The sequence below is a fragment of the Doryrhamphus excisus genome, chromosome 21 (genome assembly GCF_030265055.1).
Source record: "Doryrhamphus excisus isolate RoL2022-K1 chromosome 21, RoL_Dexc_1.0, whole genome shotgun sequence".
NCBI lineage: Eukaryota > Metazoa > Chordata > Actinopteri > Syngnathiformes > Syngnathidae > Doryrhamphus > Doryrhamphus excisus.
The window spans coordinates 10,821,291-10,846,273 of NC_080486.1; the positions used below are offsets into that span (position 1 = coordinate 10,821,291).

Here is a 24,983-nt window from a genome sequence, read left to right on the forward strand (position 1 = left end):
ACCCAATGTGATTGATATAATCAGAGCAATTTTTAACATTGTTAGAGTCCCCTAGACATGAAATAGCACCCCTATAGTCAGCTTTACACTCATATTACTCAATGTGGGTGATATAATCAGAGCAATTTTTACCATTGTTAGAGTCCACTGGACATGAAATAGCACCCCTATAGTCAGCTTAACACTCATATTACTCAATGTGGTTGATATAATCAGAGCCATTTTTAACATTGTTAGAGTCCCCTAGACATGAAATAGCACCCCTATAGTCAGCCTTACACTCGTACTACTCAATGCGGTTGATATAATCAGAGCAATTTTTACCATTGTTAGAGTCCCCTGGACATGAAATAGCACCCCTATAGTCAGCTTTACACTCATATTACTCAATGTGGGTGATATAATCAGAGCAATTTTTACCATTGTTAGAGTCCACTGGACATGAAATAGCACCCCTATAGTCAGCTTTACACTTATACTACCCAATGTGGTTGATATAATCAGAGCAGTTTTTAACATTGTTAGAGTCCTCTAGACATGAAATAGCACCCCTATAGTCAGCCTTACACTCGTACTACTCCATGCGGTTGATATGAGAGCAATTTTTAACATTGTTAGAGTCCTCTAGACATTAAATAGCACCCCTATAGTCAGCTTTACACTTGTACTACCCAATGTGGTTGATATAATCAGAGCAGTTTTTAACATTGTTAGAGTCCCCTAGACATGAAATAGCACCCCTATAGTCAGCTTAACACTCATACTACCCAATGTGGTTGATGTAATCAGAACATTTTTAGAGTCCCCTGGACATGAAATAGCACCCCTATAGTCAGCTTTACACTGGTACTACGCAATGTGGTTGATATAATCTGAGAAAATAAGATTGAGCTTGCATGTGTTTCGATAAATCTGCTCCAGACGTGTGGACAGGAAGTGATGTCGACCGACGTTGTGGACAGGAAGTGACGTACCAGATGGATTTGGATACAGTACATTGCGTGGGAATGAGGTAGTATCCATGCACACTTACTGTCCATGGCCTGCAGGTACTCCATATGCAGAGCGCCGGCACCGCTGGCTGCCGCCGCCGCCGCTGCCGAGGATGCTACGGAGGGGAGGAGGTCGGCAGAGTAGGGGCTCCGGTGACCGGCCAGCAGAGCCATCTGGTGGTAGTACTCGGCGGGGGTCAGGCCTGCGTGCGGGGCTGGGGGGGCGGCACAAGAACGGGTCAGATGTTTATTTTCAAGGGGATTAGCCAATGCATGCTAACAGATTACAGTAAACATGCAGTAGTGCTGCATTCAGTTACAGTAGGATTCTTAAAGAGCCTTTACTCTTACTTATTTGTATCTTAAACAAAAAAAAAGCCGGTCTGCAGTGTGCAGATATGCAACCTGCTTCCTTAAACTCATCATGCCAGGAAACAAAAGGCCTAAATCTTCCCGGATAGATCTGCGGCATCAACCAATCACACGGATTCCTCCAAGTTATGCACGCCCCTATTCCTATTCCTTTTTCCCAGCCACCCCCCCCCCCCCCCCCACCACACTCGTTATGGAGCGCTGTAAGTCCTTGAACCGTCGCCTAAAAATAAACATCTGGCGGTGGGCTTCCTTATGCAAATATCCCATGAAAGACGCCGCTTTTGGATGCGAATACGTGAAGCGTTCACAGACCCACCGAGTTCAACACCCCTCCTCTCTCTTTCGCTGCGTTTGGAAGAAGTGTATGAGATTTCCTCCGCAGGCTGCCCTGTATGCCTGCGGTGTGCGTCCACACCATTGGTTGAATGGATGTAAGAAAGAAAAAAAGAGATGCTAAATTAATTTGATCTGGGTATTATGTCTCCAGTGGAAGTGGGGAGTTGGGTAATTGTGCTGTGCTGTTCCGCCTTAGCTTTGCATTTGCATTGAGCCGTAATGTGGCCCATTCAGGATGCACGCACAGAGAAGAAGAGCTTTGCAGGATTTCTAAATAAGAAACACTGGCATCGGAGTGGGATCCCGGGGGCACATTGTGAGGGTGTCTCTGTGTGTGTGTGTGTGTGTGTGTGTGTGTGTGTGAGACGTTCGTAGGACCTGGGACAACAGCAGCCTGAGAACCCCGTAGAACCTGAGGAAGGGGGAGGAGCTAATGTGCCACCCACTTTAAAGCTCCATTAGATTGTGTTAATTAATTCATCATCATCATTCAAATGCTGTTTTTTGTTGGGTTTTTTTTTGGGGGGGGGGCTGATGGGGCTAATTAACGAGCGCATTGATGAAAGGCATAATTAGGGAGCATTTGTGCAAAGCGAGTAAAATAGTGCAGCAAAAAAAGCTTGAAATGTAGCATACCCTTTTAGTTGGGAACTGATATTTTCCTGAAACTTACCTATGTTTGATTGCTTCTTACTACAGAACGGAAAAAGGCGGAAGAAAACTTTTTTTTTCAAGTGAAAGACAAGAGTCTAATCTTTGATTTGGTAGGGTCCATGTTTCTTGAAAAATCGGGCAAATTCGTTTACTGTAAATAAGTAAATAAATAAGTAAATAATAAGTAAATAAATGAGTTAAGGCACCGTGTAATGTTGTTTATATTATTTGTTTATCTTAACAATAGAAAATGTAATTTTATTGTCATTCAAAATGCTATAATGCAGCTTACAATGTTAATTTTCTTATTTCTAAATTCATCACCCTGCAAGTTAACATTAAAAAAATGTACTCATATTTTGCACTAATTAAATCAGGTTATTTTTTTTTCCTAAAGGAATGAATAAAAACATGATGTCAATAAAATCGAATCATCTTTTAATCAAAAACCTATTATGGACTTGAACTCCGCCAACCATGAACTCAAGCTGCCGCCCACCCCCACCCCCCCACCCCCCACGCGGTGTAACAGTAAGTGACCCTGGCGGTCTCTGGCACGACTCACAGATCAAAAGGATTAGCCTCCCCCCCCTCCCCGACCCCCCCGCCCACACAGATCACATCACCCTCATAACACCCCTGCGAGCTCGCTCTCCCTTTTCGGCCCTGATAGCATCTGAGCGAGCCCCCGGGTCCTAATAGAGACGGATCTCACCTGACCTCCCCTTTTCCTTGTGCAGGAATTAGCCTGATCCCGGCAATCAGGAGCCCTGCGATCGAAGCTCACTAATCAATCGGAGCAATTAGACGTTTGTCGTTTTTTTTTTTTAAGGGTCTTCCTCTTCGGTTTGTGTCTCTCTCTCTCTCTCGCTCTCTCGCTCGCTCGCTTGCTACTCACCATCTGCGGGGCTGAGGCCTCTGGTGGCCGACAGCACGGAGATGGAGGGGCTGCCGAGGGGCTGCAGGGAGCGGATGTAGTCCACGTAGGGGTTGATGTACGGGTGCGAGGGGTGAAAGGGCGACTCCGCCCCCACCGACGGGTTCCGCTGCGGCGAGATCCGGATGAGGGAGATGTCTGAGAAGGCCGGACTCCCCGCCAGCGCGGGAGGCCTGCAGAAAGATCAAAGGTCAAATTCAAATAACAGACACCTTGTTTGAACATACGATATTATGGAAGTCATATATAAGGCCCCGCGCAGCGATACACTAGATTCAATTCCCTGACTGGACTCTAGACCGCTCTCAAAAAAAGAGAACGCGAGCGACATTCCGACGTCTTCCTACGCAGACATTTCCTCGGATCAAAGTCAGGCTTTAACGGCGGCGCCTTCATCAGACAGCGAGAGCATCGACCCACTCGCTGCCGCTGACCGGAACCGTAGCAGCGAGTTAGCGGCGTGAAACGCCTCATCTCCAAGTCTCACAGAAGGGATTCTTCAAATAGAATGTCAACTTATTTTCCTTATCAAAAGCGTTTTTTTTTTTTTTTTTTGATGGCCTCTGATGTGATATAAAAAAAAAAAAGTTGACAAAAGTTTGAAGTGATTTGTCTCCATTCTTCTAATTGGCTAGGAGGGGTAGGAAACTTCATAATGATGGTCTTCATCACAAAGGCCCTCCCCTGAGGATGACGAGAAGTCCACATATCAGCCAGACATTAACAGGCTGAGAGATTAGACCGAATTAGCCCCCCCCTTTTCCGCCCCCGCCTCCCAAGAGGACCAGTGCGCGGCGACAAAAGACCCCAGGAGGAAGCGGCGGCGATGAGGTGTTGGAGTAAGTTGTGAGGCGAGACCTGGCCGGAGACTTTGTCTCACCGTGACCTTGAGAGAGAGAGAGAGAGAGAGAGAGAGAGAGAGAAGCCGGGGGAGAGGAGCGGAACAGCCCAATTACGACCTCCGCCCCGTCCCCTGATCCCCCCACCACCACCACCACCACCGGCCCATGTCGGCCCTTCCACTCCACAGCGGTTACAGCTAATGAAAGAGCTCAGGCCGGGGGCCAATAATGAGTCCTGCACACATTATTAAAGGTTGGACACGGAAACACACACACACACACACACACACACACACACACACACACACACACACACACACACACACACACACACACTGCTAACGGCGCCTTTCTTTAATTAGCCCAAAGGGTCTGTTGGGTTGCGTTCAAGGCTTTCACTGTGTTTAAGAGTGTGACGACACGTCTCAGTGATGATCAACACTTTGGACAGACAATGCTAAACCTACTTAGCAGAATAATTTACTTCACATGCAGTGGATTTATTAACGTGTTCAATCCCAGACATTTTGTGTTTGTGTATTTTTTGTGTGACACGACATCGCCAATCACACAACACAAATGCACTTTGATGCCACACGTGTCACTAAGTCCTGGACAACCGCCCCCCGCCCCGGAAAAGTATCCGGCTACATACAGGCGGCATTCCATTGCATCACACAGCATGTACATGATATTAGAGTGTGTGTTGTTGTCATGATTGCACGCAACGCTGGAGGGTCCCGCTGTTCGATATACGCTAAATGTGTCCGCTTGTCTTGTTTTTCAGATGAAGTGAACCAAAGAGGAGCAAAACATTGTTAATTTGTGGTAAGATTGCGTAACACGGAGGAGGGGTGTTAGATTAGTACACCTTGGGTGTCCAAAGTGAGGCCCCTGGGCCATTTGTTTTTTTTACTGGCCCACATCACTTTGTAAAAATAGTATATATATTGTAAATATTTGTATTAATTTAAGTTAGGAAAAAATTGCAAAAATTGAATTAGTAATAATTTTACAAGAATAAAGACCAAATATGTCAAGAAAAAGAAGTCATAATTTTACAAGAATAGGAAAAAATGTCGTTTTTTAGCATGAAATGTAAATATCAAAGATTTTTAAAATTATTTTATTATTATTTTTAATTTGGTTATATTATATTATTATATTATTATATTATTATATTATTATATTATTATATTATTATATTATTATATTATTTTTATTAAATACTTTTTTATATTATTATTATTATTATATAACGTGAAACAAACTAATGAACAAATAAAGTATGAGAAAAAATCATTTTACAAGGATAAACTCATAATATTGTAGGGACAAATTATGTAATTTTAGTAGCATAGTGTTAAAACATTCAAGAAAAAAATACTTCATTTTTTAAAGTTGTAATATTATGAAAAACAAAACCATTAAATTAAGTATTTTTGGTTGGGAAAAGGTTGTAATATTATGGGAAAAAAGTTTTAAAAAATTGGCAATAAAGTGAAAAAAAATGGGAATAAAGTGAAAAAAATTTGGGAATAAAGTGAAAAAAATTTGGGAATAAAGTGAAAAAAATATTATGTAAGAAAAAGGCTGGGCTCTGTGTGGATAAATGCCGCATCCGCTGTTGCACAAACACACCAGCATCAGGATCTCTGTGTGAAAGGGGCTTCGTGCCGCCATAACAATCACCTCAAGTGGCGAATGAAGTCGACGTGTCGAATCCGTGTCAACGTGCAGGAAGTGTCAGTTTTCCCACACCTATCCAAAGATTTACGCTTCCCCCAAACCCCCAGACGCCGTTTAGCCGACAGCGTGCAAGGAAAGAGTTAGTAACGGACATATGGAAGCCATTTCCTTCCCCGTGGCTCAAAGTGGCGTCTTTTACGACATTGCATGTTAACACACGGGGCGGCCACAGGATGTTGTTTTATTTCCTTGCACGACTGTACATGTGCCAGAGTATAAATACGCCACCAGGAGATGTTTGAGGTTTTTTTTTTTGTTGTTTGTCTGGCCAGGGAGTTTTTGTTTGCGAACGAGGGTTACGTCAACACGTGCTGGTTTTTGTTGGGCAGCGGCGGTGTCGTTTTGACGGCTTCATTTAGGCACTGAAGGTATCATTGTGGCCCAGGCAGCTGGACCCGGCTGGTGTTGACACGGCGGTCTGCAACAACAGGAAGCAAGCCTCGGCAAATAGTTGCGGGTTAACTTTGGAATGGGTACACGTGGATGGAAAGGAGGTATACAGTAGGGGCCGACACACTTACGATAACGCCGCTTAATACATCATAACCTATCATAGCAGTCCCCAGATACCGTAGGTTACGGGTTCCCAAACTTTAGCAACTCAGGGCCCACTTGAAAATCGAAAAAATGTCCGCCGCCCACCTTTGACCTATAAACCGTACATAGACAAAATGCTGCGTTCTCAGTGCACTTCACTTATTATTATTATTAACACAATAATAGCATAATTAATTAGCATAATTGTACTAATTATTATTAATTGATGATAAGAATAATAATAATCATATAATAATTATTATGCTCCTTATCCTTATCCTTTATCCCCATGCTTTCATTTCAATCCTGAATCTTTATAATATTTCTAATTTATTATATTTTAATATTTTATAATTATTATTATTATTATCATCACCATCAATCATGAATAATAATAATAACTTCTCTTTAATTTCCATCTTGAATCTTCATAATAATATTATTATTATCATCATCAATAATTAATAATAATAACAACAATAATAAGAGTTATATTATTATTATTAATTAATTAATTTATTATTATTATTAATTTATTTTTAATTTATTATTATTATTAAATACTTTTTTCTATTATTATTATTATTATATTAGGTGAAATTATAGTTAAAAATGATAATTTTACAAGGATAAACTCATAATATTGTGGGGAAAAAATATGTCATTTTAGTAGCATAGTGTTAAAACATTAAAGAAAAAAATACTTATTAAATACTAAAATACTTACTTGCAATATTGTATTTAAATCGTGCAATAAATATTTTACAATAAAAATAATTTTTTAAAATAATATTTGTAAAGATGAATCATTGCATAACAGCAGCAACGGAACCAATGTTGGACTAGTGGTAGGGCATAACAGTTCAAGCGCATGCAGAGGTACATAAAGCTCAATTGTAGTCGTCCATTGGTTGGTTGCTAGGCACCCAGGGTCAATATGTGTGCCCCTAGCCCTCTTAAAAGAGCGGTGAGGCACAATCTCTAACATCAAAGGCCCAGGAGGGGGGGGGTCTCTATTCACGGACCCATCATGAGGTATTCCCGATCAGCGGGAGAGACCTCTGGAGGCGTGCCAGACATTCCCGTAAACTGCACAGTCAGTGCACAAACTCGCCTACAAGAAAAAAAAAAATGGAGCGCACCCACACCCCCCCTCCCCCGCTCCCGAGGGCACGCTTGACGTCCTAGCTAGCGGAGCGATATCCATCAATGGAGCGTCGTGACACCGCCATGTCATAACAAGCGGGTCCAGGTGTTCCAACCTCCAACCGTGAACTCGCTCAGGTGAAGAATGACACCCCCCCCCCCCCCCTCGGAGGGATGTAGCGGGATGACATCATCGGTTGTTTTGTACCGCAGCACGCCGCAATCAAACATCGCTTCGCCGATAAGAAAGTCGAAGCAAAACAAATCTACAGATTAAAGGCGAATCAAGAAAGGTGGAGTTGAACTCGAGTTTAAGTTTGTTGGGCTTCACAGATGAGGAGAGAGGCTAAAAGCGGCAGCGGAATTAGCCGTGCTCCGCGTCAGTGTTTTGACTTCCTGCGGCTTGCCCCGAGGCTAGCGAGGAGCGAGGAGGCCACTCCCGGGTGAGGCGGCGTTCAACTTCAAGAGGAAAAAAACAGGAAGGAAGCGCATCTATCTTTCCTTTTTCCCACTCAAGCGGCGCATCTGTTGCGTTGATGCGTCCGCACGGGGGGGTTCGCCTGGCGCCCGCAGCTAAACTACATCTGACCCCCGCCCTCTTATCCACCCCGCAAACCCCGACCGCCCCCCACCGGCCAGCGAGAAGTACACGTGCGTCAGGTGAGTCTCAATTCGCCGCATCACGCCAATGAGCAGCCGCTCGCTCGGGTCTGATTCGATGCCGAACAACAAGGCAACGCCGCAAGACACGCCGCCGCGGAGACACTTAATCCTTCAGATTGATCCGAGGCGCAATAGGAGGAGGGAAAAAACAGGGAAGCATCAGGTACAAGACGGAATAATATGTTTCCTTTCCCGCTATGACATCCATCACTTCCCGCTAATACACACTTCCCGTGTTGGCGGAGGGAAGGATGGAGAAGCCGGACAAGGAGGCTGGCTGGCTGGCTGGGAAGTGAGCGGCCTACTTTATGGCGGCCATTTCATCCATCTTGTTGGGCTAATAAAACGTCAAGCGGCGCTCCTCGATATTTAATCACGACCGCGACGTCGGGCTTTGGCGGCGTGGACACGAACATGAGGGGGCGGGGTTAAGAAAAAAAAAAACCTGCTCAGAACTTTTTTTTAATCATTAATTTGAATGAAGTAGGAATTTTTAGTTAGATTAATCTCACTTGTCATGTGAATTAATTGTGATTAATCTAAATTTGCAACAATGTGCCGTTTTAACTGTTTTAAGTTATACACGATACATTTGTTTATATTAAGAGCTCCAAATGAATTGAACATTTTAATCAATCTGACAGATTGTATTATTTAGACCAGGGGCCTCAAATGCATCGTTTGGTTTCGGCATGTCCGTGAATGCACCTCGTGTGACTTTTCAGGTCAGAATAAAGTTAGAAAAATGTGGGGGTGCCAAACATTCAAATGAATTTAATTAAATAATTTAGTGACGGTTTAGTTGCAGAAACTGACAATATAATACAGAGGAGTCCAAAGTGTGGCCCTGGGGCCGTTTGCGGGACGTGACTCGTTTATTATTGTCTCATTGCATGTATAGAAATAAAAGTAAATAGTGAAAAAAAAATCAGGGCTGCACGGCATATGAGTGGTTAGCGTGCAGACCTCGCAGCTAGGAGACCCGAGTTCAATCCCGCCCTTGGAGTTTGCATGTTCTCCCCGTGCATGCGTGGGTTTTCTCCGGGTACTCCGGTTTCCTCCCACATTCCAAAAACATGCTAGGTTAATTAGCGACTCCAAATTGTCCATAGGTATGAATGGGAGTGTGAATGGTTGTTTGTCTATATGTGCCCTGTGATTGGCTGGCGACCGGTCCAGTGTGAACCCTGCCTCTCACCCAAATACAGCTGGGATAGCCTCCAGCACCCCCCAACCACCCTCGTGAGGATAAGCAGTAGAAAATGAATGAATGAATGAATAATTCGGTTAGAGTACGTTTTGGTTTGAGTCGGACCTTCTGAAAGGGAATCATGACACTAACCAAGGAGGATTAAATAAACTTGAATAATGTCAGGGGGTGCACGGCGTTTGAGTGGTTAGCGCGCAGGCCTCACAGCTAGGAGACCTGAGTTCAATTCCACCCTCTCCAGGTACTCCGGAAAAACATTCCAAAAACATGCTAGGTTAATTAGCGACTCCAAATTGTCCATAGGTATGAATGTGAGTGTGAATGGTTGTTTGTCTATATGTGCCCTGTGATTGGCTGGCCACCAGTCGCCCGAAGACATCTGGGATAGGCTCCAGCACCAACCGCAACCCTTGTGAGGATAAGCGGTAAAAAATGAATGAATTTAATGACGGGTATGAACTGCTCTAAAGAAAAGTTATTTAAATTTTTAAAAAAATAATAAAATTAATATCCATGCAGAAAAGAGAGAGGGAAATAAGGACATTTGGAGGAAAAGGCTTCTTTTTTTTTGCCAGATGAAGCTATCAGACGTAATGGACGTCACATCTGATAACAGAGATTGCTTTATGCGCTGGGAATTCATTTTCACTGGTGGAAGAGGAGTGAAAATTCCCCGCCAGTGAGGAGACAAACATTCAAAAGCGGCTGCAAAAAAAAAAAAACTGTTGCATTTGCGGGTTCTGCACATTTACGGCTGGTGTGGAAAAAAAGAGAGAGGATTTACGACGGCGTTCCTCCGCCCCGGTTCTCCTCGCTCGCAGTAACTGGCCCCCAGAGCTGGCTAGTCGGGTCTGGAGGCCTTGGATGAAACTAATGCAAAGTCCATATTTGAAACAAAAAAACAACAATTATTCGGTTTTACGATAAATAGAAAGCTTTGTTTTGTTACTTTTTTTTTTTTTTTTTTTTTTAGGGGGTGTCAGAATAAGTGACACACACGCAGAACTCACACACACATCTGTTATCTCGTCCCCTCAGACGTGCTCCGCCATTGTGCTCCATGGGAGAGCTACAAATTGAGACCTCAAACATAAAAAAAAGGAGGAGGAGGTGGGGGGGAGAAATCGGCTAATGTGCTCATATGTACTCATATTCGAGATGAGTACACCCCCCGACCCCACACCACCACTTTCCCTTTTATCAAAATGTACCCCCGCCCCCCCCACAACCCCTTCCAATTACACCTGCAGAAACGGCAAAGAATGGGATATTATGTCAAGAAGCGTTTACAGATTAGGAACACAATGCTAATGCATTTAGCGTGCAACAGGAGCTGTGCATGCCTTTACGCAGCTGCACACACTAAAAAAAAACACTCCATCCATCTCCAGATACGCAGGTGCCTTTAGATATCACGCAACGGTGCACGGATGAGCCCATTTAGGGTGCTAAAATGGGTGTACGACCAAAAAAAAAAAGATATATTGCCGCTTCAATCTGCTCCATATTTCTACTTTTTTTTTTTTTTGGCATTTATCTTCTTTCTCTCTAAATCCTGCATTTTCACACACACTGCTGCATAACTTTCCCCCCTTACCCGGCCCCCTCCCAACGTACTCTCGCCCTTCCTCCGGTGAAAATTGAAGAGGCTTTATGTCAAATGCGGCTAAAGCCAGCCTCTCCATATCAAACAAACGCGGCGCAAAAATTACTGTGGCGATGATAAGGCTGCCAGATAGAGCTTGGAGAGCGGGGCGAGCATCCAAAAGGGGGGAGGAGGAGAAGGAGGAGAAAAGGGGGTGTAGAGACGAAACTGAAAGGAAGTGACTCTACTCAATTATACTGCAAAATTGGTATGACTGAATATTTTTCATTCAGGTGACTGATAGTATCAGTGAAGCTGCAATGCAGATAAATAAAGGAGCCTTCTGTCAAGAATAAACACCATTAATCATGAAGAGAGCTACTGCATGACCGCCTGTCCCCCCCAACCCCCCCCCCCCCCCCCCCCCCACCCCACACTGCCACGCTACGCAGGAAGTATTAAACATACAGCGAAGGAGGGGGCTCAGGTGACCCGGGAAGTCAACTCGGAACACGAAAGAAGATGAAGAAATGGGCGCCGTTTTCTAGCACGCGTTTTTTTCCGTGACAGCGCCCCAATCTGGACAGAGATGATCAGACCCGATTAAGAAGTAATCGTTAATTTGTGCAGTAATTGATGACTCGCCCCGTCAAGATGTCTCGGTCTAGACCGTATTCAAATGGGAGCAGAGCCGAGAGCCCCCCCACGCATTCGCCGTTCAACGTTCATGCTAATTTAGAATTTTTTTGGGGTCCAAAATTATTAATTAGTTGATCATAATTTATAAATATTCAGTATTACCAATAAAATCCATGTAAACACTGTTAGAAAGTCACTTTTTCATCAAGTGCTGAGATTTCCCACACTGTTTGGCGGTCCTCAAACGCACCATAGATGCTATTATACAGAGTTCAGCTATGGAAGCTTGTGTCAAGTGTGTAAACAATACACAATTACACGTACATCGACTGTAATAACATTATTTTTATTAGCTAATTCGCTACCAAAGATATATTTATACTTTTTTTTTGCACTAGAGGCAAAAAAGAGGTGACGATGTTTAGTTTTAAGCCAGGAAAACCTTACTAAACCTTACCTTACTAAGCCTTACTAAACTAAGCTTTATAGTGTTGAAGGGATTATGCATGGAAATTTGAATGCATTCACATATTCAATTGCAAATGTAAAAATAATAAATAGTTCATGGTGTTATATTTGTAAAGAAATGCTTATTTTCCTGTATAAAATAAACATGAAAGTTATGCTTAAAATGTATCTTTTGCTACATTTTTTGTTGAGAAACGATATTTTACTAAAACTTATGTTTCCTTATGTTGAACTGTTGATTACTAATGAACGGAAAAAGGTAGAAAACAATTTTTTTTCCTAATGAAAGATGAGAGTCTTATCCTTTTTTTGGTATATATCATATCTATATAGCACAAGTATACAATATTCTACATAGGTCAAAAAATCGGTCAAAAACATAAAAAAAAATATTGAAAAATGGTTGGGATTGAATGCATTAATAGAAAAAATAATAATAATTTTAAGAATAAATTGTATAATGCTACAAAAAATGTTTGGTAATAAATAAAGAATATACATGAAAGAGTTTTTCTCCAGAAAAACAGGGGCTGCTGGACTTTTTTCCGCCTCTCTTCCGACTTTCCTATTTGATTTCCTCCACTTCAATAAAAACTACACAAGAACCTTTTGTCTTCCTATTGTTTTCCACCATGCATGCAAGTGTGTGTGTGTGTGTGTGTGTGTGTTCGCAATGAGGCCTCGTCCCATCTGGAAGAGGGGGGTAGTAGAGATAAGGATGTGGTCTTTATGCTAAGCGCCGCGCCGCTCCTCTATGCGCAGATTGGGCGCTCTGACAACAGTTTATGTAAATAACAAAACACTGTGTACACACACACACACAGCAGAGGAGAGTGGGTGTGAAAGTTGTGGGACATTGAATGTTATTTGGACACCGTATGGCTAACCGGTGACGCTAACGTACGGTAATAATGTTTGCTTTACAAACTCTTTAATTGACTCATTGGGAGTCATCATCTCCTAAATCCACACCGGGTCAAAAGGGTGCTGAGTCAATAGCATGTCAAAGCCTGGGTAACCCCCCCCCCCCTACCGGGCCCCCCCCGGGCTCCCTCAATGAGCGCTGATGCTGATCATTGACTCTTTGCAAATAGTTGTGATTGTAATGAGCGGTCGCTAGGTGACGTGAGTTTGTTTGGCGCCTCTCCCGAGGTCGGGCAATGAAAAGGAGCACCCTTGGTTCTTGCCCCCGACAACCCCACCCCCAGCCGGGGGACAATGGTGGAGGCAGGGGGCACCAGAACCCCCCGTGGATGGGGCCCGGCCCTCTTCAGCTATTAAGGAAACGGGGTCCTGATCCAGGCCAAGGTAGATGCGGTCCTGGGAAGCCCACCCCCCCCCCGCCCCCACATGGGTGTGCATACGGGTTAAAATAGTCAACCCCTCCCAACACGTTGGCTTTCATATTGACAGGCATATTGGTACCTTCCCCCTCAGAAATTCATAAAGTAAACGATTAGCCTGTCTGTAATTGCGCTCCCCCCTAATAGGGGGACGGGGGCAAGGAAAGGGGGGGGGTTGAAAAACAAAGGACAGTTAATTTGTGATTTCCTTTGCTCATTTGAAAGCAAATTAAGTGTCAAACAGCTAATACGGAGCATATTTCATTTTATGAGCTTTTAATTCAATTCCGCCGCCTCATATCGCCGCAGCCCGTTAGCCGCCACGCTAACGTTCCCAAAGCAGCGCCCATAAATAAACATGTTTCAATTAGACCCGTCACAGTAATAGGATATGATCCTGTTGCCGCGTAGGGATGGAGCACGGCGGAAAAACAAGCGGGGCGGCGTTTTTTTTTTTTTTTTTTTGCCGTAGCCGCGGACGCCTGACGTGGCGTGCGTGCGCGGGGTAGGGGAAGCCGACTGGATTGATGGAAGCGCCGCGGGGTCCGGCCCAAGTGTAATTACAGCACATAATGAGAGGCTGCATGGGGAAGTACCGCAATAATAGCCCCTGTGTACTTAGCCGCATCTCGGGGAGGACTAATAACGATGGATTCCTCTCACCGACGGGAACGGCTTTAAAACAATTCCGGATTTCTCCATAAGACGCCATCTTCCGAGATCAATCGGTCGCATCTGGGAGAATCTTTGTCCGGTTGTGCGGTTCTAGAACACAAAAGACGCTTGCAGGTATCAAGCACACTTGGCCGATACAACTGATGTGTCCAAAGTGTGGCCCGGGGGCCATTTTCAGATCACACTAACAAAGCAAACTACACATCAATGACGATTAAAATTCATAAATAGACATTTGACATGACTTCTATTTTGACTGAAAGCTAGCAAACGCTGATATGAGTGGAGGGAGGAGAGAAAGGACGGAAGAGCCACGCGGAGGCTGTTAGCATGTTTGAAACGTAACTTAAAAAGTGGACGGTTGGAGGCGTTTAAAGACCTTTACGGTACAATCCTAACGTAATAGACGCTAACTTTGTTAGCTTTGTTACCAACTCATCTTCTGTGTTAAAGATTTGGGCGGCTGAGTCTACAGATATAGATTACCACCAGCAGTGTGTGACTGAGGACTCCCACTTTTACACTGGTGAAGCACCAAGATCCGATACGTTAGCATACAATGAACTACACTGGATTGCTTTTAGCATCTTTAATGTGTTTTTTATGTAAGCGCCCCCCCCGACCCCCCCAATAATGTCTACAATAATGACAAATAAGTGTGGCATAAAGCGTTACATTAGATAGCACCTGAGAACTTCTCCCCTCCGTAATTCAATTCCATTCAAGTCCACCAAATCACCCCCCCCCCAGCCCCACTCCCGCCTCCTAACCTGCTCCATACATCCTTCCCTTCCAAGCGCTCCTGACGGATAACAAGCCAGCCTGTTTTTGCTCCAGCCCGTATTTGCCGGCGCGTGTTCGCCCCATTATCTCCGCATAAGCTAAATGCTAAATTATATTTGCCATTTTGTTTACGGTGACACGGGACATCAATCACAACAGTTTTTTTTTTACCCCCCCTCCTTCCTCACTCCTCCTCCTTCTCCTCACTTTCCCCTATTTCCTCGCCGCTCTGCCTCCGTCTTCCCGCCGCCGCCGCCGAACAGGAGACGAGGGGCTTGAAAGGTGGGATGGGCCGGAGGTGGAGGCGGGTGCATAAAAAATTCATTACGCTTAGTGGCACATCAGCGAGGGAGAGATATGACTCCTGAAGAAGTGGAAGAGGGCGAGAGAGGGGGGTGATGGAGGGGGGGGGGCTGATAATGATGAGGAATATCAAACATAATGCGGCCCAAGTAGCTGCCCCGTCCAATTTGTCCTCGTCGTGCGCTGATCGCTTCCTTCGTGTCCCAACAAACGCAGCAAGGACGACGAGGCGTGTGGACACGGGGAATACAAATGACGTCGGGGGAGGTGTGTGTGTGTGTGTGTGTGATTAAACGTGCGAGCATGCAAGCACACGCTTGTTTAGAAGTTGAGCAAAGTAGTTCTTAAAACGGGCAAGGAACCAAATTTAAAAGGAAAACAATGATAACGTTATAATTATGCTGATTCAGGGGCGCCCATAGAGGGACATAATTAACTCCTTCACTACCAAAGATGTATTTTTATATGTTTGTTTTTTTTTTCAACCTGATGTTTTTATATTTCATTCATTCATTTTATACCGCTTATCCTCACAAGGGTCGAGGGAGGTGCTGGAGCCTATCCCAGCTGTCTTCGGGTGAGAGGTGGTGGCCAGCCAATCACAGGGCACATATAGACAAACAACCATTCACACTCACATTCATACCTATGGACAATTTGGAGTCGCTAATTAACCTAGCATGTTTTTGGAATGTGGGAGAGGAAACCGGAGTACCCGGAGAAAACGCACGCATGCACGGGGAGAACATGCAAACGTCACACAGAGATGGCAGAGGGTGGAATTGAACCCTGGTCTCCTAGCTGTGAGGTCTGCGCGCAAACCACTTATCCGCCGTGCAGCCTAGCATGTTTTTGGAATGTGGGAGGGAGCCTATCCTAGCTGTCTTCGGGCGAGAGGCGGGGTACACCCTGGACTGGTGGCCAGCCAGCCAATCACAGGGCACATATAGACAAACAACCATTCACACTCACATTCATACCTATGGACAATTTGGAGTCGCTAATTAACCTAGCATGTTTTTGGAATGTGGGAGGAAACCCACGCATGCACGGGGAGAACATGCAAACTCTACACAGAGATGGCCGAGGGTGGAATTGAACCCTGGTCTCCTAGCTGTGAGGTCTGCGCGCTAATCACTCGAACGCTGTGCCGCCCGTTTTTATATTTATTTTATTTATATTTTTTGCCCATGAGGAGCACAAAGGGGTGATGATGCAACTCCACAGTAAAATAGAGCATGTTTGGGGAAGTCGTTCGTCCAATTGAAATACACGCTGCACAGCAACCAGGAAGTAAAAAGGCAGGTTACGCATTGAAAGGAAATTTCAACACACACACACACACACTCATGAGGCCTGACACCACATATTTACCTGGATTTATGTGTGATGGTGTGTGGTCACATGACTGGGAGTATATGTGTGTGTGTGTGTGTGTGTGTGTGTATGTATGTCAGCAGTCGCACTTGATGAGCTTATGAGGATCACATGCTCACAGGCCCTGCTCTTTGACACATGTTCATTTGCGTGTCTCTGACACGAGGATCGTGTTGCGCGTGTACTCGCCGTTGGCCTTTGATCCTGCGAGGCAGCGAGTAAGGCACCCGGGAGGCGGATGCGAAGCTTTTCTAGCCGGCGGAAGGATGCTAGCGTCGTTAACGGGAGACTTGTGTGGAGACTTACACGTGAAGAGGGGGCACGGGCGAAGGCTCGTAGATGTAACGGCCCTGGGCGTGTCTGTCGTCGATCGGCACTGGAGGGTGAAAGGTCGGGAAGAACTGCGGTGCGGCTGCAGAGGAGAAAGCGACACAAGTCAGTGGATTGGGTTGTTAGTTCATTTAGAAAATGCTAATGGTTGAATTTCATTTGAACATGCATCAGATTACAATTGAATGCATCACGTAATCAGTTCATAGTTCCACATGTCGAAAAGGAGTAGGAAGAAGCAAAGCTTATTAAATCCTACCCCTCCATCTGGTACTTTTACAATCAGTAACTGTTACATTTGTTCACTTCCTGCTTTCCTAATATAGTAAAATTAATTAAAATTAAAATTAAAATTAAAATCAAAATCAAAATCAAAATCAAAATCAAAATCAAAATCAAAATCAAAATCAAAATCAAAATTAAAATTAAAATTAAAATTAAAATTAAAATTAAAATTAAAATTAAAATTAAAATTAAAATTAAAATTAAAATAAATTAAAATTAAAATTCATTTTCTACTGCTTTTAAAAATGAAAATAAAAATAAAAATATAAAAAAATAATAAAAATAAAAAATAATTCATTTTCTACTGCTTTTAAAAATTTAAATTAAAATAAAAATAAAATAAAAATATAAAAAAATAATAAAAATAAAAATTAATTCATTTTCTACTGCTTTTAAAAATAAAAATAAAAATAAAAATAAAAATAAAAATAAAAATAAAAATAAAAATAAAAATAAAAATAAAAATAAAAATAAAAATAAAAATAAAAATAAAAATGAAAAATTTAATATTATTATTATTTTTTTTTACCATGTACCAAAGTACGGGGTGATATGACCATCCAATGACATAATGGGTACCATAGTAACCGTCAATATAGTGAGATATATATAGCACATCATGACTGGTTCAAGACTCTTCATCCTTTATTATTATTTAGCAAACATCAACTGCTTGTATTGTTTCTTAAATTGGCTCATCTCATGGAGTGCAACGCCTGTCTGCAACCAGCAGAGGCACTCTTTATTCATTATATCCACTAACGCAAAGAAGAAGATGACGTTTAACCTCTGCAACGGCAAAAAAAACGTCATTTTCACACACACAGTCTTTACTGCGAGACCTCTGCCGAGCTGTGGTTCAGCACCCTAAGGCAAAGTGTCAACATCTGCATGCCTTCATGCAGCGAGTCTCTGATGCTTTAATGCTACAATCTGAGGGGATAAAAAAAAAAAAAAAAAAAAAACAACATCTGGCAACGTGCAAAGTGATGGCAGGTGGCCGACAGCTCAACAAGTGTGGCTTTATGCAGCCGAGGAGGAGGAGAAGGAGGAGGAGCGCCTCTCAGGTTCATTTGCCTCATCACTCACCTCAACGTAATGAGAGGCGGTCTGCACGTACACTGTGTTACCCGGCATAACCCCCCCCCCCCCCCCCCCCCCCCCCCCCACACACACACATCACTCCCCCCCGCCCCCCTTTCTGCGGCCCATGTGGTTTATTTGAATCCAGCTCCCAAGTTGACTTTACTTTACCCAAGCGCCGTCTAAATAGATCTCGCCACCTCTTTTACGCCATCGCCGCTTCTCCATTAGCGAGGCAAACAGCCGTGTGTCACTGGAGGGAATGTACACACTGGCGGGAACACAAGTGGGGGGGGTGGGAGAGGGGGGGGGGTTTCATCCTGCAATCCATCTCCAGTGTTTCCTGTGGGGACTCCTCGCTGTTTACTCTCGGGCTAAATTGCCGCCGCTCTTCTGGATATTCAAGGAGGGCGTCTGAGGCCGCCATATGGGGGGGGGGGGACTGCTAGTCGTAGCGAACCTCGCCGCCGAAAAGTAGAGTTTAGCGTTTGATCAGGACTTTTTTCATCATCATCATCATAATAATAATAATGACCCTGACGTCACATTGTGGAGCGGCACAATTCATTTTTATGCTTTTGTTCTTTTTTTTTTTTTGTGGAAGTCATTAAGACATGATTACAAGTAGGTCTTAATAAAAAAAAAAAAAAAAAAAAAAGGCAATTAGAGGCAAACTTTGACGAGGCTCATTAATTTTCAGCCAGTGCAAACACACCAAAATAGGCGGATGGTAATTGCCTGGTGCTTTATTGGACACTTGAATGGTGTCAAAAGAGAGGAGAAGAAGAAGAGGATAAAGACTAAAGCACATCATTTGCTACATTCTTATTGGCTAATCTCCTTGTTTTGTCAGGAAAAGTTCCCACAGAGGATCTTCACTGAGCTTGTGGAACTGCAGGAGAATGTTGGCTTCCACTCATAAATCTCCGTCAGGTTTTCATAAACAATTTCCCTTTCTCGTCTTTTTGTTGTCAACTCAGCGCCCAGAGCTTATCGTCTCCTCCTCCGGGGCGCCCCAATCTGGTGAAGGTTCAGCGACGCTGCTCTCAAAACGGAACGTCACCCGCAGCCCGGCGATGCGGGACCGTTCCCTAAAAACGCCGCCGCTCGGCTGCCAGAGCACAAAGAGCCACTGACAGACTGTCATAAGCCACTAAGGCGGAGTGAGCATGTGCAGGGCTTCCAGAGATCTGCCGCGCGCCCGCTAATGTGGAACATATGAAGACGCATTTCATTGTGCCACCTCACCGCTGAGATCACCGCCAAGGCATCTGAAGCCGAGAACTACGCTAGGTCTGCACAAGAATCATTAAAGTACAAAAGAACTACGGCAGAACTAAACAGGAACTACACTAGAACTGAGTCCAAGGGTTCTCAACTGGTCTCATTCTGGGAATTTAATTTGCATTAAAGTAGCCTGCAAAACTCATGCAAGTCAATAAAAATACACTCAATTATATATATATATATATTATTACTAGTAGTATTTCTGAGTACAATGTCAGCTCTTCAAAATAAAATAACATGATATAATTTACATACATTACAAATTGGATTTAAATAATTCAAGTATTTGAAACACAAATGTTGAATTTTGAAATAAAAATCAACTAAAATGTTAATATAATTTCATTATGTATATTAAATAATTACATAATTTAAAAAAATATATATCATTTATTTTTTTATTTTGAAATGCAAATGTTTTGAAAATCTTAACATTTTTAAATAAAATATATAAATAATAATATAATAATAATAGGCTGCACGGTGGTTGAGTGGTTAGCGCGCAGACCTCACAGCTACGAGACCTGGGTTCAATTCCACCCTCTCTGTGTGGAGTTTGCATGTTTTCCCCGTGCATGCGTGGGTTTTCTCCGGGTACTCCGGTTTCCTCCCACATTCCAAAAACATGCTAGGTTAATTAGCGACTCCAAATTGTCCATAGGTATGAATGTGAGTGTGAATGGTTGTTTGTCTCTATGTGCCCTGTGATTGGCTGGCCACCAGTCCAGGGTGTACTCCGCCTCTCCCCCGATAACAGTTGGGATAGGCTCCCTCCCACATTCCAAAAACATGCTAGGCTGCACGGCGGAGGAGTGGGATAGGCTCCAGCACCCCCTGCAACCCTCGTGAGGATAAGCGGTAGAAAATTAATGAATGAATGAATAATAATAATAATGTAATAATAATAAATATAGTTTGTAGTTTATAGTTGGAAAAATACCTTAAATATTTTATATAATGTTGTAATGTATCATATTTGTTCAGTACAATTAAATTACAAATTAAATTAAATATTTTCATGTAATTTTCTGATTTGTGTTGTTTTGTTTATATTATAACTATTTTATATTATTATATATATTAAATTGTTTATATTATTTAATTTTATATTTTCATTTTTAATTATAATTTTTTTATTTTTAATCGGATGAATATTCTAAAAATATATTTTGCACTTTTTTCATATTTTTCCACTCTACCACCCACCAAAAAGTGTATGCGGCCTATTCTTGATTGCCAAAACTCGAACTAGAACTGCTCTAAATGAAACGAGAACCGCCAAGAACTCCTTGAGACTACATGTGAACTGCAATGCAACCTCAAACACAGAGAACCATAAAACTACACGACACCAGACCTACATTAGAACCACTAAAGAATTCTGCTTAATGCTATACTCTTCTGTGATGCATTCAAGCGTGCAAGAGCTTTTGAGAAGCACTACCTACGACGACTCTCCTCTCGGGAAACAAAAAAAAACACAAAAAAAACGTGGCAACGTGAGAGGGTGATCCCATAATCCACCCCAAAGAACGTTAAAAATAGATGAAATCACAAACCTCTGGAGGGGCCCCAAATCCCACGGACTTAAAGCAGAGCTATGATTAAGTTTGGAGGTAAACATTTGGAGTTAATATCAGGTTTGCTTTTTCACAGCATCTTAAGTGTGGACCGCGATATGGACCGGCTTGTCTGTCACCCACGTTCAATTTATACCTCATCATTATGTTCAGGTTCTGAAGAGACAGGAAGCTGACGACTCGGCATGCACGGCGCCATCCGACCCAGGCCGTACCCCGCTTTTTCCTCCCATCCCCCCCCTCCTCTATCAGCTATCCCAGTGCGGATCAAGGGAGTGAGAGTTATTTCACCGGGGCCTCTGCGGAGCGCCGATCTATCTCCTATATTTGCTGAATTTCTCCAGATTGGGGTAAGCTGGGAGGGGGTAGCCGAACAAAGCGCTACGTGGACCCCCGACCCTCCTTCCCCCCCCAGCCCCGACAGTCCTCACAGGATGAGGAGAGATTTACACAGCACTTTAGTAGCTGAGATACACCTCCATCCTCTTCCTCCATCTTTATCTGGCTCAGATTCCCTCTTCCCTCCAAACGCCTGATATGTCTCCAACGGCAGGCAGTTGATTTAAACCTCAAGTTAACTCAGCAGCACCTGGCAACATCTATTTTACTTCCTCTGTCTGATTCCTTTGACTCGTGGAGCCGTAATGGGCCAACCTTTAGCATCGAACAGCCCACTGCCCACTAGCATAATGCTTTATTTTTACACAATTTCAAATCCATTCATTCATTCATTTTCTACCGCTTTTCCTCACAAGGTTCTGGGGGGCGAGGGGGGGGGGTGCTGGAGCCTATCCCAGCGGCGTACACCCTAGACTGGTCGCCCACTCAGCCAATCACAGGGCACATATAGACAAACAACCATTCACACTCACATTCATTCCTATGGACAATTTGGAGTCGCTAATTAACCTAGCGGCGGCACGGTGGTCTAGTGGTTAGCGAGTCACACCCGACACCCTGACCCCTTCACCTGTGGTCATGAGTTTTGGGTAGTGAGCCGCTGCCCCTCAGCATTGACAGGAGGTGGCTTGGGCGTCTGGTTATAATAATAATAATAATAATAATAATAATAATAATAATAATAATAATAATAATAACAATAATAATAATAATAATAATAATAATAATAATAATAATAATAATAATAATAAAAGTAAAATAAATAAAATAAAAATAAATAAAATAAAAGACGCTTTACAAAAAAAATAGTTGAATAAAAGCAAGTAAAGGGCGGCACGGCGGTCGAGTGTTTAACACGCAGACCTCGCAGCTAGGAGGACCAGGGTTCGATTCCACCCTCGGCCATCTCTGTGTGGAGTTTGCATGTTCTCCCCGTGCATGCGTGGGTTTTTCTCCGGGTACTCCGGTTTCCTCCCCCACATTCCAAAAAACATGCTAGGTTAATTAGCGACTCCAAATTGTCCATAGGTATGAATGTGAGTGTGAATGGTTGTTTGTCTATATGTGCCCTGTGATTGGCTGGCCAACAGTCCAGCGTGTATACCCCGCCTCTTGCCCGAAGACAGCTGGGAATGAATATTTTCAAATATTTTCAAATATTTACGACAGCTTTAACATGATTAGAGCCCTCCAGACTTGAAATAACACCCCTATAGTCACCTTTACACTGTACTATCATTGACATAAACATAGAAATGACCCATTTGGGTTTCATAATGTTATGAAAACATAAGCGGGTACTTCGTAGTAAGAATACGACGACGGCGGTGGACCAGGATGTGATGAGTTGTTCCACACAGACGGGTTATCGTTCTTCAGACAATAGGTAAGTCTGTGCGGGCCCCCTCGGGGTCTGTGATGGTTATTGGACTAAAAGGGGAAACTGTGTGAGAGGGGACAAAGCCCAAAGTCACAGCCTCACAAAGTGAGCGCCGGCTTCCGTGTGCAGGCCCCAGGCCAAGACCGGGGCCCAGACCTTTGGAACACTTAGGTCTTCTGAGTGCAATAACATGTGGAAAAATGTCCTTCCCTTTCTTTGTCACTTATCCTTTCTCTTAAAGGCTGCTCGCTTGTTTTTTTTTTTTTATTATTCAAAGCGCATCTCCCCTCCTCACAACATCCCAAAACAAGGACAAAGTTGTAATCCATTTAGCGCACCCCTGTCAACCGTTTCCACCCCGAAATAATCCTCAAAGATGGAGCGCTGGGGCCGAGGTGCTATCAGGGGAGGGAAGAGGCAAAAAATGGAGAGTGAAGAGAGAAAGTGAAGAGGAACTTGTGTCACAGTGATTTTAGAGTCTTTGTCACGCAGGTGGCGCTCTGGGCTTCCCCGCACCCCCTGGGCACGGAGACAAACTGGGGCCCGTGTAAACCTTCAAGAGGATTAACCACCGCCGGAGCAATTTAATGAGACCTGAAAGCGCCGGGGCCCGGGCGCCGCTTGGGCCGAGAGTTTGGAGTCGGCTCCCTAAAGTCCGCTCAGAGCGGCCCGCGGCGGCAGCGGCGGCGAGGAGGAGCAACATCAAAGCGTCTGGGAGAACCCTGAGATAGTAGAAAGGGGTGGAGGGAGAGGTGGAGTGAAGGAGAGGAGAGGAGAGGAGGAGGAAGGTGCCTGCATGGAGGAATCCCTTATCTCCTCCTGAGAGGATGCTGCTCTGCGCTGTGAGATTGTCTGGAGCTGCCACCTGTCTCGGGCGTCTTTGAAGGCAACACTAAAGCCTGTGATGGGCCTGACCTCCTTGTGCTCCTATTCTTTTATGTCTCTCTTCATTTCAGGCTTTGTTACTCACACACACCCCCACCGCCGCCAACCACCCCCGCCGCCCTTTCTTTTTTCCCCGCTCACTCCGCTATATCCTGTAGACATCATGGTGGTTGGTAATGTTCTAATCCCACCATGGTCTTCAGCCTGCAGATAAATATTTCCGAATAATCGCACGCCGATGCACACAACGGACGTGTTTTGGGAGGCACAAAATCCCCCGCGTCCCCTTCGCTCCTCCCAAAGGTGTCATTTCTATGTTTATGTCAATGGTAGTACAGTGTAAAAGTGACTATAGGGGTGTTATTTCAAGTCTGCAGGGCTCTAATCATGTTAAAGCTGTTGTAAATATTTGAAAATATTCATTCATCCTCACAAGGGAGCCTATTACAGCCTATTACACGGGCGAGAGGCGGGGTACACCCCGGACTGGTGGCCAGCCAATCACAGGGCACATATAGACAAACAACCATTCACACTCACATTCATACCTATGGACAATTTGGAGTCGCTAATTAACCTAGCATGTTTTTGGAATGTGGGAGGGAGCCTATCCCAGCTGTCAAGGGACAAGAGGCGGGGTTCACACTGGACTGGTCGCCAGCCAATCACAGGGCACATATAGACAAACAACCACTCACACTCACATTCAACAATTTGGAGTCGCTAATTAACCTAGCATGTTTTTTGGAATGTGGGGGAGGAAACCGGAGTACCCGAAGAAAACCCACGCATGCACAGGGAGAACATGCAAACTCCACACAGAGATGGCCGAGGGTGGAATCAAACCCTGGTCTCTTAGCTGTGAGGTCTACGTGCTAACCACTTGAACACCATGCCGCCATTTACTTGCTTTTATTCAACTCAATTTTTTTTGTAAAGCGTCTTTTATTTTATTTATTTTATTTTTATTTCTTTTACTTTTATTTTATTTATTTTATTTGTATTTATTTTTATTTATTTTACTTTTATTTTATTTATTTTACTTTTATTTTATTTATTTTATTTGTATTTATTTTTATTTATTTTACTTTTATTTTATTTATTTTACTTTTATTTTATTTATTTTATTTATTTTATTT

The 24,983-nt window shown here is 43.6% G+C and overlaps 1 protein-coding gene across 4 annotated transcripts in view; it reads right to left on the reverse strand.

Moving 5' to 3' along the window:
• gli3 (GLI family zinc finger 3) overlaps positions 1-24,983 on the reverse strand; it is a 97,580-nt gene that overhangs the window by 20,550 nt on the left and 52,047 nt on the right. For all 4 annotated transcript variants that reach the window (XM_058059547.1, XM_058059548.1, XM_058059549.1 and 1 more), the window contains 3 exons: positions 16,921-17,026; positions 3,256-3,467; positions 1,034-1,207 (listed from right to left, as the gene is read on the reverse strand). In XM_058059547.1, coding sequence (XP_057915530.1) covers positions 1,034-1,207; positions 3,256-3,467; positions 16,921-17,026 — 492 coding nt within the window. The remainder of the gene's footprint in view (positions 1-1,033; positions 1,208-3,255; positions 3,468-16,920; positions 17,027-24,983) is intronic.